The 14,353-nt window shown below is 33.8% G+C and overlaps 1 protein-coding gene across 7 annotated transcripts in view; it reads left to right on the top strand.

Annotated features, from left to right (window-relative positions):
• The first annotated feature begins 1,758 nt into the window (after positions 1-1,758).
• LOC124632210 (vascular endothelial growth factor receptor 1) overlaps positions 1,759-14,353 on the top strand; it is a 31,098-nt gene continuing 18,503 nt past the window's right edge. For 3 of the 7 annotated variants that reach the window (XM_047166945.1, XM_047166947.1, XM_047166943.1), the window contains exon 1: positions 1,761-2,343. In XM_047166945.1, the coding sequence (XP_047022901.1) occupies positions 2,253-2,343 (91 nt within the window). In that variant the 5' untranslated portion in view covers positions 1,761-2,252. Of the gene's footprint in view, positions 2,344-14,353 lie in introns of all 7 variants that reach the window. The other 4 variants (XM_047166948.1, XM_047166949.1, XM_047166946.1 and 1 more) reach the window with 4 other exon arrangements.

Raw genomic sequence — 14,353 nt, 5'->3', positions numbered from 1 at the left:
TATGAAAGTAGCTAAATAAAGCCGTTCTTTATAAGTGAACTAGAAATAAAAGTCAATTGAGGTCAAAAGTTTTTTGTGAACTAGCTTTATTATGGTTAACATAACAAAGTCTCCGGTTGCAATGATCATTATGAGTGCAGTATCCAAAATGGGCGATGCATGCAGTGAAAGAAAACGTTGGAATTTGAGACGCCTAGGCAAAGCGACAAAAGGGGAAAGGTAGAAAAGGGCAATAAAGACGCTTAGCTGCTGAAAATATTTTTTCTTTCACGAGTTTTAATTTGTTACCATATTTTATGATGACATTGATGATATCCTTTTGAAGTCTTTGAATGTACCTCGAATATTACATTGTAAAATAAAGATTCTACTTGCTTAAGTCGTAAACGTAAACTTATGGGATGGGGAATAAAATGTCGTATCAAATTAGGAATGTAATTAAGTAAGGTAAAGGAGTGTGACAGTGTCTAGACAGCATTTTCAGTACCTATGCATATTAACAGTAATGCATTTAGCAGCTACTGCGGTATTACCCTGAATGTCCAGAGCACCTGTGCTGTCTCTATAATTCACACACCATGGGGTTTCAGCATTCTCTCGGGACCTCGTAAATTAATTAGATTGCAACACTTTAATAAATTAAAAATATTTTTCCCGTTGTTGCTAGTAGACTGGCCATTGTTTAAAGTTTTTATTTTATTTTTATTATCCTGCTGTTCACTGGTATTTGCTTTTTATCTTTACAGTTTAAAAGGTTTGTTTTTAACTGAAGTGCCATACATTTGCCGCGAAGAAAAATTGCAAATAAATAGATTTTCATGTAGGTGGTTCTTTGTTTCTGTTAAAACAATTTTACGATTTTGTTTTCCTTCAATGTCATTTCTTTAAAGCATTGTTTTGAATGTCAATATTTATTTCCAGAGCTATTAAAAGATAATGAGTAATAATGTTACGAAACAGTAGCACTTGTAATCGACAGAAAGGGTGAATCGTCTGGAAATTTACGGTTGTATACGTTATTTACATTTCAAATTATGCTAAGCAACTATGAATTAACTTGAGTATTGTCATGAAAGTGCATGAACCTAAATACCTATACCGAAAATGTTGAATCACCTTTTTCGTAAATAATACTTACATAATAACGTAATCAGTGTGAATGTGGTTTAAATAACCTCATTTAATAATAAAGTGCATACTTTTAACAGAATCAATGCTTTTTTAGTATACAGTAGTGTTAATCACTTATTGTATGTATTCACTAGTTAAACTTTAAATAATTCAAATGACAAGTTAATTTCTTTGAGTTAGTAACTTATGGTAATAAAAGAATGTAAAGGTGACATAGGTACATACCTATTGTAAATAGAAGGAAAATATTGAGCGAGTGTCGTTTAAGTTACAATTCTACAGTAAATGTGTTATTGCCACGCTCAGCGGGCATGTGGTCGATTGTTGTCACTATAAAAACAATTGCCTATCTAAATTAATAATGAATTACAAAAAGTTTCAATTACAAAATACACTCAACAATACATCGTTCACAAAAAATGGGTTCCTAATAATATTGTTGACTTGTCGTTTCTTTATTGCCCAAGAACTTGTCAGTTTTAATTTAGAATTCCATGACTACTTCATAATCAGAAACTACTACGAATTGTTAATCAGTAGTTTGTAGTGATGGTGTGCATGCCGGCTATGTGGGTCTCCTTCGCACATGGTGTTTTATCTTGGCTGCGGTGGGACGGAGCGAGCGCGCGCGAACTCGCCTACTCTATGCCTGATTTGTACATTCCGTCGGAGTAGATGGCGCGAAACGGCCGCGTCATACACCGTGTTTTAAAACCTTATACCGTTTCACGTAATACAAATAGTTTTTCAACTTTCGTCGTAACCTAACCGTGCGCCCGCTGCACAGTTCCTGTCTACCAAGAAAGTTTGCATAACAACAGTGGTTACTGAATTTCACTATGTGATAATAATGGAAATATTTAACTCCATACACAATTACAACGCGTACCTATGTTACAAATCAAAATGACTCAGTGTTTTTAAAATTTGAAGTGTTTGCAGCTATAGTGTTCCAAACTGCTAACCAGTGGAATGTGCGCCCATAGATCTGTTCAAACCAGATACGGAGCATAAAAATAGAACTTTTCTAAGATCCCATGTATTAGATCAGATAGTTTAGTATTATGGGAGACTTTGTTCGCGTGTAATTGTTATAAGTTACAGTGTGAATCGTGAGCAATATGTCATACAGCTGGAGATGTCGGTTGTGTACTGCCGTGGTGACGGTAATGTGCATGATGTCGGGTATGAACGCAGGTAGCGGCTGCTCAGGTTAGATCATTATTTTATTTGGATACCAAGTGGATCTTCTTTCTGACACAAACAGCTGTTAATGGCGTTGAATAATTAACTATCAGGGGCCCGATTCTCCTAATTTTACTTAAGCGACCTTCGATTGACGTTCGACTCGATTCGACTGAGATCCAATCCCGACTCGATTACGATTGAAGCGTATGTGGCATTCCGCTATTTTTTCTTTGAAATAAGCCTTTTTATCCTTTTCTGTCATTCAATAATGAATCATTTTGTCTGCAAATGATTTACGATTGCAAAATGATTGTACAGCAAACTACCGTATAGACCAAAATCATCAAAATAGCAGACCAATCGCACACCAATCAAATGTCAATCGAATACGATTGGTCTTTTATTAGTAGCAGAATGCCCGATATGGTTAAAACTGCTATTACGATCATATTGCGATTCGATTTCTATTCGATTTTGACATTATTAACTTAGGAGAATCGGGGCCCAGGTTATGATAAACTTGCACAATTAACAGTGGCCCTCTGGTCACGTTTACAACTTATTGAGTTAACTCATTTCATACTTATCGGACTGAAGATTGTAACGCATGATGTTCTACGAATTATAAAATACTTTTCAATACACGAACATAAAACTCTTTTGCACTGTTTCCTTATCTCAGTGGTCAGAGCCTTCTCCAACTAGTGGATTCCAAACTGATAAAATGTCTAATTGCCTGCCTTCTAATGAGATTCTTTAAATACCGCCAGTCCCGAAATTAAGAAGATATTAAGATCAAGATTCTTTTTGATTTAGAATTTATATTTTTTGTGAAGTTTCCCGTACCTATTAATTTGACATAGGTACCCATTTACATAGACATAGTTAATTATTTAATTATTATTTTTTTTGCAAAAAATAACCACAAGTTGGAGTAGGCTTCTGCGAGGCAACAACCGCTGACTAAATAGAAAGCTAATTATTGTAAGAACGATCTAACCGCATTGTGTTACTTTGTCACTTTTCCGCGAACCTAATACTGGCATATTGAAACTGTTTCGTTATGGTCACTAATTTGTAACTAAGGCTTGCTACTGATAACAATAGCTCAATTGAGGACTGCTGGATGTATATAGAAGATAGCTTTGCAGGGGTATGTATAGAAATAGTGGATAAAGTATGAAGCTTTGTGGAGGCCGCGTGGATAGCGGCGGCCGTGCTAACAATACGCGTACTTGTTAAACCAGATGTTGTTATTAATATTAAACCAGTCACTAATACCGAAACCATACACCCGAGACTATTGTGAATCGGACGCTTTTAATTACAACAAAGGCGTTCGGATTATTTCATCTTTAAATAACAGTACCTTACTTCGCTTAAAAATTCTGTGTTAATTAAGGATTGGTACACCATCCAAAAAAAAACACTTTATAATTGATACATCATAATCAATTTTAGTTTTTGCTTATTATTACTTAGTAGGTATATGCAGCAATACTGGTACAATTGATTTAATGAGGCAGATAGTTAGGAACATCAATTAAAATTGATAGTCATCATTTAAAATTATGTGATTACCTAAGCAGGAGCGGTTAAAATTAGCAACACCGGAAAGAATAATCCCAAATAACAATGGACTCGTATCTTAAATAATAACAACAAGTTTTTTTGTATCAAGATAAACCAGCGATAATATTATGTAAATTAATTCTAATGTAATCAATATTTTGATATGCAATAGGTGTCCACTAATAAGAGAATAAAAATATATTTTTTGTAGCTTCTGATTGGAACACAATGCTGTCACAAAATGGAAATTAGCAGCCCACGCAATTCTGTGATCATGATCATGATAAGCAACATATTTTGCATAGACAACCTAGGTCCTATTATATTATTGAAATCACCAAGGAGGCTAAGTGAGTGAACAAAAAGCAACGAGCACGACATCGATATTGTCCAACGCAATATTTTCATTCAATCGAATGAATCAACCTCGTAATAGTGTTTATCATTAGTGATTGAAGTTCATGTTGATATACAAAATGAAAACACACGCGGCGTGACACCTAATTTGACCTTTATACCGGGAACAGTACTTGCTATAGAATTTTCAACCTTATATCGTGTTATTACGAGCCAAGGAACTTTTGTAAATGAACATCAACTTGTAAATGGCGCTTATGCACCCAGTGATAGTGCAGACGGTTTGGCATTCTGCCAATTACCAAGGTGCATCATCTCAATTGTATCAATATTATTACAATAACATCAAAGTTATTTACGCATTTACATCCTGCGTTTGGTAAAGCAATTAGTAGCGTTACCAATACAATTAGATCTAGTTTGATTAATAAATAAACTGCACGATAACTGTTGGCTATAAGTATTATTTGAACTTCCCAACTTCCTATTTTAATTACTCGACCGTTCTATGTCCCGACCCATAATCTCGTTATCAATCTTAATCGTTGCTTCATCCTAAATAAGATCAAACTAGCCAGATAAAGATGATCCCAAAACAAAAAACACCTTTTTACTTTTTTTCCACCATACATTTTCCGGCCTGTAGGGAAAAAAAGGTCGGTTGATACTTTGAGCCCTAGGTACTGCATATGTTGAAATCCAATGCGGGCGTTATCTCCCTCATATGAATATCTGGCTCGTGGAGTAGTTCTGTTGGCGGAAAGTTATAAATAACTCAATTCATCTACATCTTGATGAGGTAAATAAAGAGATTCTATGGAATACAGTGCTGATCAGGTGGCCATAATATCAACATCCGCTGTAATTGCGCCAAATTTATATAGAATGATGATCAAATTGATAGCTTAAAGTATCAGAGTATGGAAGATCAACATATGAAGTGGCTCATCTGTAAAATTTGGAGCTATTGACCCAAAATATTGTAAAGGCCAGTGCTGGCTACTCTTACGAAATATAGCTAATACTCAAGAGATTTATTGTACACAAGTGTGTTCACAAAAACAGGTGCCGTTTTCATTCATTCCTCTAAATGAAGGGACGACAATCAGACGGATTTGGCTCAGGGCCGACAACAGGGATTACAAGTTACATGGGTGAAGACGTGATTAAGAATTTCCCAATATTTCAACATTTTCTACTTTCTACCGAGACATGTACTGTGACTTACTGTAATTGGAAGGATGATGAAAATACATTTCTTTTGTTTTGAGGTAAATATGTTATACTGAAACAATGAAGCTGAGTCAGAACGCATCACAGTGTAAATGGTCCCCAGACGTTGTTCCGTATTTGTCTGTTAGCAAATAACTGTTTCCAGTTGTTTGAGGGGGATGTCTTACTAGGGTTATCACAACAAAGAAATTAAAATTGGAACTTGACATCTGAGCAAAATCGACTTCTTTGAATGGATATTCACTTTAGAAGACGATAGTTGATCAGTGCAGTCCCTCTGTTCTCATTAATTAAAATTATCGGAATATTTTTTACACTTTCTTTGTAATAGTAAAATGTAATTGGTTTTTCTAGCAGTATTTTAAGTTTATGAACGTCACCTCTATTTATATCTTGTAAAGACGTACGTAAATCACCTGGTTCACACAAACAAAGAGGAAACGGATTTTTTCAACAGGAAAATCAATAGGCAGGAAAATCGATCAATGGATTTGCGTATAGTAATATACGCTATCCGTATATGGGGCAAGTAATCACTACATCATACCATACGGTCAAAATGTATGGTCTTCTCCCATAAGGGGCAACCTTCCTTACTTCTCGTGACTCACAGGTCATCAATGGCGTCTCGGATGAATTCACGATATTTTATGAGAAACGTGTGCAGTGACTCATTCTCTGTCTGTACCTAAAGAATTAATCATGCCATTGATATTTCATCTCAGTTATTTTTTATAATTATCGTAGTAGGCATTCCTCTAATAGTCATTCATAAATGGAAGGAGTCGGATAAGTCTCGTTTAAGTGGCAATATCCGTTCCGGTTTCTAATAAATAAACACAAGTTTAAGTATTGAGGTTAAGTATTGAAATGATTGTACTTCTCATTCATCAGCCCGATACAAAATATTAATAATTTAAGTTAAAAAGGTAATTGAGCTCTACAGATGAGGCCACTCATTTGTATCCATAAGATAGAAGAGATATTTTTTTTGAGAAAATCAAGAACTTATTTTCACACTATTTATTAAACATCAAAAGATGTACAAAAAGCAATGATAAAGCTATCACATTTTACACACAGTCTTTGATAAGATAACGTGCAAACACATGTATGTCTAAATATAAGACTGACATCATAATCAATCACACTTGAATGGGCATTTTCTATTACTCTCGACTCGGAGGAACTAACTAGTAGTTAAAGTCAAATCATTTAGGTACCTATTTCATTTAGGCCTTTACAATCACTTATGAACGTCAAAGGCGTAGAAATTGACATACTTTATTACAATTGAACTTTAAATACGTTTGTGAATATAATAAATAAATAATCATGTATTTACAACAGTGGTCCACGGACCAACGCCCTGGCAAAGACGTTCCTAAGTTTGGCTAAACCGGTCCAACTCAAGGCAATCATGATATAATCTGTCTTCAAAACTAATAAGTTATCAATTGAATAGTAAAAAATCTCCTAATAAGAAAATTGTAAACAAGCAACACGAGAAGAGTTAGAATGCTTTATTTGCCAGCCTTACCTTCAATTGCGCCGCTTGTAATTTTTGCCATCTGACCTTAAACATCCATCAAGGTCGTCTCGAACTGTTCTATATTTAGCTATATACATAGAGACACAGTCAAATGATGCATAGTAATCGTAATTACACAGCGTTGGTCTTACATAAAAATGTTGCGATAACATCGTAGTTACATTACTTCCAGTGTAATGGGAAAGGTCTGATAGCTTTATTACTTGAGTTATACAAATAAAAAACGATTCTCTGGATCTGATATTGGTCTACTGAGATCCCTCCCGCTGTCGACAAAAAACTTTAGGACCACAGATCTGATTTTTATGAATCTTGTCTAAAAACCAAAGCAGGTACACGATCTTTCCGTCAAAAGTCGCATTTAAAAAGGTTCATCCGTTTAAACGTTTGGTGCCCGATACAAACACGTAGCATATAAACTTATAAAACCTGGAACCACCACTCGTTAGGAAGACGAATCGTTTCTTATTATGGGAACCAGACATAAATGACGTTATACTAGACATAATGACGACCACTTTCTAACATATTTTTGTAATATAGGTAATTGTAACTTATTTAGATAAACTCACTTAGTGTAATTATGAAGCATTCAATATAATATCACGGGCACAGATCCTAGTTCCTTTAAAGTCCAATGGAATTTTGCCTTACCATAAAATTTGCATACTGTTCCATTGCAATTGGTCATGTGCCCAAACTGATGATGAAGATTCATGTACCTCTATTATTAAAGATGCATTAAGACACGCTTTTGAATGAACTCATAAATAATTTTTGAATCATCATTTGTGTTTAGACAATTTGAATATATTAGGTATGCCAAATTAATTAAAGTGATCATAAATTGAAATGATAATCATATTCTTTGCTTAGCGTCCAACGTAGTTTAAGGTTGTCAATAAGGAAAATTCGTAAAGAAATCGAGGAAATAACATTGTAAAACCAAGGATAGTATTTATTAAGTACTACACATTTTTTATGTTTATTTACCTCGCAAAAATCACACGTTTTATTGAAAAAAAAAACCACTTTGAACAGATGCACCTATATGTATAAAAGGACTTATTGTGTGAGATAAGTGGCAAAGAGATTATCATTCAGGTGTCGGGTCGTGGTAAATATGTAGGTACAACCTTAGGTTTGTGTAAGCCTGTAATTTGTCAATGTCCCGTTCACAAATGTGCTCAGAAAACCACGTTGTATTTGAAGTAGTTAGTTATTACTTGCAATTCTCTTGGCATTAATTTACAGTGACATTTCTAGTAGTTATTTATGTTTATTTACTATAGTTGACAATAAACACCACGTAGGCATACCTAATAAAGTACAACACATTCATTTTATAACACTAATTACCTGGGCTATTTATTAATTTGAGTATTATTATATCATTATGCCATTTATAAGAACCACTGAAGTACATAGATAGATTTATTTACCACCTCAATGTTTTAATGTTTCAAAATTTATTTTGATTTCGGAAACGCCCTTCGTTGAAGTTACCATTTAAAGGAGAGAAAATGTTTCAGCAGATAAAAGAAATTCCAGTGTTTAAAAAAAACTTAGTTATAGAGATGATATTATACCTGTTGAACTGAATCATACAAACGTGCATAATCCTCTACAATAAGCTAAAGTTTCTTACAGCGAATCTCCGATATAGGATTTCTATGACACACGCATCAATGTTACACATAATATAATCGTAGCAATTAAATCACTGCCGTTTATGTATTTGTAATACATATATCATAAAATCTGTATGGATAGTTTTATCTCCTCGTGTTATGTCTTATCGTAAATCTATATCTATTTGAGATTGCACTAATATCACGTCCATTGTCTCTATCTAAACACATAAGTACTACTAATATTTTGGATATATTTCCGAAAACAAAGGGTAAACGTTGGTTGGGGTAGTAGATCAGGATCTTTAATAAGTATGAAGTACCTATACCTAAATATGATTCGGAAAATATGGATATCTCTGAAGAAGGTGTGTTAGGATTAAAAATACATTTAGATATTCAAGTATCTTACCAAAATAATATGACGCACCCCTTAAATAACCAAACCCAAAAGGAGTCTTTCACAGCAAATAAAGTTAGACAAATCCTGAGTCAAGTTTATTTGTTGTCTGCTGAATGCATTAAATGGATGTGTGGTTGCTTAGCCATTTGTTTTATTAAATTGTAAACCTAAGTGACGCATGTTTAGTGAGCTGCAAGTGCTGAATCACCTCCTATTTGTATCCTTAGTAGGACTAGATTTAGTCTATTCTAGTTTTTTCCTTCAATGTTAGCAACGTTACACGAGAAAGTTTTGTTTTACTTTTCAAATTATGAAAAAATAAATCATAATACATTCTTTTTCTGATATAATTTTTCGATATTGTTGATAGAGTTAATATTTTTCATTTTTATTTATCGTAAGACAGACTTTGGAATCTTCCATTTCAAGAGGGATAAACATAAATTTTAATTTGCCAACATGATTTCAAACTTCACGTAGTATTTGGAGAAAATATTTTTGTTCCGATTCCTGTTATTTTACAGTTGCATTGTTTAATGAATGTATTACTTAAATTAGCTGACGGCGCAGCTAACTGCATAATTCCAGCCAAGGTTGACTCATAAAGTACTGCAAGTGTACCTTTACTCGTAAATGCACCACGCGTGTATTAACGTTTATAGATTTCAGGACTAATGGGAATCCTTGCGTCATGCCAGAACTGGCGTAGGTGTTACCATTAATAATAATAATATGGTGTAGTAGATGACATTATTAGGCCAATGTGGGAGTAGATAAGCCAGTAAACGTGTGACGGTGGAAGCCACTACTTCATGTAATTGCTAATTACAATTAGCAGTTGCTGGAAAAAATATAAATGTTTGGCTGAGATATACACGAGGGGGCTATGAACATATGCCACTAATTTAAGATTAATAGATGTGTGTGATATGTATAAATATGACCTTTAGTTTATATACAATAAAACTTAAAAAAGTGTCACCCCAAAACTCTTCTCTGTACTGGATAGGTACATATTATGTTTTCATATAGATTAGGTACCTACTTGGCGCAAATGTTCAAAGATACATAGGTATATAGTTTTGACGGTTATGACTCCAGGAAAATAAATGACCTATTTTAAAAATAATTTGTGTTGTTACGAAATAATTTCAAGGAAAGTGTACAATACTTTACTGATACTATATGAACCTAATGCAAGTAACTTTACAATGAATTCAATATTTTCAGTAACATTATATACCTCTATTTACAGCCTTAATTTAAACAAAAATTACATAAAACAACTAACATTTTTTTTTCTGTGAGAACAGATATAAATTATTAGGAGTATGATACTATAACACTAACATTAATTAATTAACTCTCTTGGAGTTCTTAACAAAACTACCTCTGGGAAGGGAAAATAAACAATTCCCCGTAGACCGAGGACAAAATTACGTTCGCTAATGGCTAATAAAATTGATTGTCGTCACTTTTATTACGCAAAATCAATGGACGAAACCTGCAGATGTCGTAAATGGGCACTTATCAAGCTTATTATATTATCAGTGAATTTATTATTGTTGGCACGCGTTTATGATAATGGGCATGACATAAAAATCTCATGCATGTTTCCATAAAGCAGTTTCATGTATGTTTCCGACTTCCGCACTTTCAACTGCTGCCCGATGGCAAGTCCTTCCCACGCCCGAGTAAATGGCATACATATATTATGTTTCTACATGTACCAAAACTCAGTTCGTCAAAGCGTGATTGACAAACATCCAAATCAATAAAATATCGTACTTACAATATTTGAGGACACGTACTAAAATATTGTTCCAAGAAACTAACTCATCCCAATTCTTGAGAGTTTCAGGATTCATAGCAGTTCATCATAAATCCATATGTCAAAAACTCTTCAAATCATGCGCATGAAATACCTACTTTACAAAAAACCGTATCCTGTCGACCCATATGTATCACACATGGGTTTTTATTATCGTTGAATTAGTAACTTTAGTATCTAGCGATACAGTGATGACCAACCACTCAACGCGTTAAAACATGGCAATTACTCATGGATCAACTGTCTATGTTAGGAATACATATATTCTTATCTATATTCATTAAGATATATTTCAGTGTAATTACAGTCGGTCCTGCGCCTGATCTCTCTCCGGTTGTGTCGGATTTCCGTCCCATTGACTGAGTGAAGGAATAGGGAGTACTTGGGCACTATATTGTGTCTGATCTCCTTATATGAGAACAGATGCCGTGACTGACAATCGCCTAGGACGCCATTATCATATTTGAGTACATAACATTAACAGTACATGTTCAAATGAAATATGGAAAAGTATGTACAGAGAGTTAATAAAATCGTAGCCAATTTTCAGCAGCTGATCATGTGAAGAAAAACGATTAGACGATAGATCTGTTAGTCGAATTAACCACGCTATGACTTATATGTAACAGAATGTCCTCCTTAAAGAACAGGATCAGGACCCGACAATGTAAGATTTAACCATTTATGTTCTCCAATGGCCCTTGAACGTCGTTGGGTTATGAATTACCAAATCGGTAACGCACTACGCGTGACCGAGCGCATAATCTCGCTCCATACTTGCGTTCAAACATTATGTTGTATTGTGTAACCCGAGAACAATATTTTAGTATGCTGGGCCGTTGTTCACGACCTGATGAATGAAACCATTAACGTATTTTAGTAGGCTTCTGGAGCCAAAGCATCATTAAAATTTGATGGTCTAGCAATAAATTAAATGATTGCGAAGACTATTGTCTAAATGATGTCATTTCGTGCTTATTGCATCCATTACTGTCCTAAAGAAAGACCAACAAACGCCAATACAAATTAATGGTCTATTCATCTTTTACCTGTCGCTGGTGAAGATTTGTGAACGAAAAAAACCAGATGCGTCAGTGGGGTATTTAATTGCGACAGTAAACAGCAATCTGCATTAATTTTTAGTATGCAATGTAGCATTGATGAATAGTGCGAACGTTATAATTTATTGCTTAGGTACATACATATTAAGATCCACCCTAAATCATAAAGAAAGCATAAACAGTTCAAGATGAGGATTATAGTTTTATTTTTAAATGGTAATATAGGTACTATAAATGCTGCAACGTATGTAGATAATTAAAATAATAGATGAAATATTTTTTCTCATGATAATCTGCTAGAGTGGCGCCATGCGATTGATAACATAATAATTTTATTGGTTTCATATTATTCAAATACAATATTACTAGCGGATACAATATGTAATTACGATTAAACTAATAGTAGCATTCTTGTAAAGTAATGTATACGGTTTATTTTAAATCGATATCAGATAATGCTAAAATTTTCAATGATCCAATCTGGAAACACTTAAAAGCATTTCTGTATTGTACTTACTCATAACTATGATAAACAGGAAGGTTGATGACTATTTCTTATAATTGTTCTAAGAATTATCTATACTGCATTAATTTATCATGATTAATAAGTTTTTATAACAGTAGATAGAGCACGTATAATACAAGATCTGTTATTGAATGAATCAAGTGGTCAGAACTGTTTCAAAGCCCCCCAAATGAGAACTACAAAATACAATTTCATAGATAAGATCGCGATCCATAAATCATAATAACAACGGGTAATGTCTTTTAGTGGGGATCGTAACTCCACGTGGGCCGATGCCGATTTGCTTTACCTAATTCTGAATCGAATCGCGTGACTAGACGACATCGATGTTCGTTATTAGTAAACAAACATGCACGGTGAACCAATTTGACAAAGCGAATCACAAGTCAAACAGCGAACCTTTGTAACAAAGTCCTCGAACCAAGCAACTTTGTTATATTGTCTAAAATGTCTTCGCGGCTCCAAACACTTAACTCATTATGAAACAAAAGGAAGTATCTTGTTTTACAATAATTTTAGCGACAGGATGCACATTCTGATATCTTAACGCAGACTTCCTGTGTAAGTTTACTGTACGGACTGTTTTACCTACTGTTTGACCGGACGACAACTGGTGCATGTTTATTATTAAATAAATATAATAAATAAACATTATTAGACCGATGCAGGCACCGCTGATTGTGGTTATTTATAAACTTACGCTGATTACCTTTGTATTGCTTTTACAGTGGGGACAGCACGTACTTACAACTTATTTAAATGTACTAAAAGTCTTCGTGAAAATCTTTAAAAGTACCTTAATTTTTTGGCAATATTTATGAGCAGAATAAAATCACATATAAGACAATAAACGTTCCCAACAAAGGTGCAAATGTTAAAAAGCTAACTTTCATTGTATTTATGAATGCAGTATTGCGTGATCTATACCACGTGCGTCACGAGTACCATATTGCATCCTGGACAACACAAAGACCCTAGTGTTAAGTCCCGAAGGAAATTATTAATAAACTTATCAAGAAATACATATACGTAATACTACATGTGGGAACTAGTAGATTCAATAAACAGAAAAGTTTTGACGATTTGCATATTTTTTTTAATAAACGATGTTTTACAGTAACACTTAATTTTTTAAGGTTTTGTAATCATTGGCTATGCCTACTGATTCGCGAATATATAATCATTTAAAACGCTTGTTATGCTAGGGATTCATTAAAGCGTATTTAATGAATAATTATTATTTCTTTAAATAGTCAACATTTCTATTTTACTAATTTTATTTAAATTTTATTTAAAAATACCAGTCTCGTGATTTCGTTTGGTGAAAGAAATAATGTTAAACTACATAAAGGCTAACTTATATCTAGAAGGAAAACGAGGTGTTTTCCTTTATCTCGCCAAAGGTGCACGCAAGCACGATAATGCAGAAAATGAATAATAATTTAGCATTATTGACACAAACAGCAGTTCTGTTATTCACTCTCAGAATGGTAACGCACGTGTTAGTTAGGAACCTTGACTAAGAATGTAGTAACACGGTCACATTCATCTTAAAGTATGACGAATTCAATCTTGGTACATGATGTCTTATAACTTATATTTTGGTTTTTAGTCGGAACTTATATGAGTATTTTACTTCAAAGCTTTCATCGACATACAAAAATCAAATTCAAGGAGAACACATAAGTTTGATTTGCCCGATTCCTGAAAGCCTGATAATTTTAATAATACTTATGATTGAGTTTCCCTTAATACTACTCACAATATGACTACGAATACAGTAGCATGTTTCCTTGCAAATCGTACTTATTTCCTGTTTTATATTGTTCAGAGTTACCTTCTACATATGTACTTTTTTTACAAAATTC

Source organism: Helicoverpa zea, chromosome 8, assembly GCF_022581195.2.
Source record: "Helicoverpa zea isolate HzStark_Cry1AcR chromosome 8, ilHelZeax1.1, whole genome shotgun sequence".
NCBI classification, from domain to species: domain Eukaryota; kingdom Metazoa; phylum Arthropoda; class Insecta; order Lepidoptera; family Noctuidae; genus Helicoverpa; species Helicoverpa zea.
The sequence above is the reverse complement of the archived record's forward strand: the minus strand, read 5'-3'. Positions and strand labels throughout refer to the sequence as shown.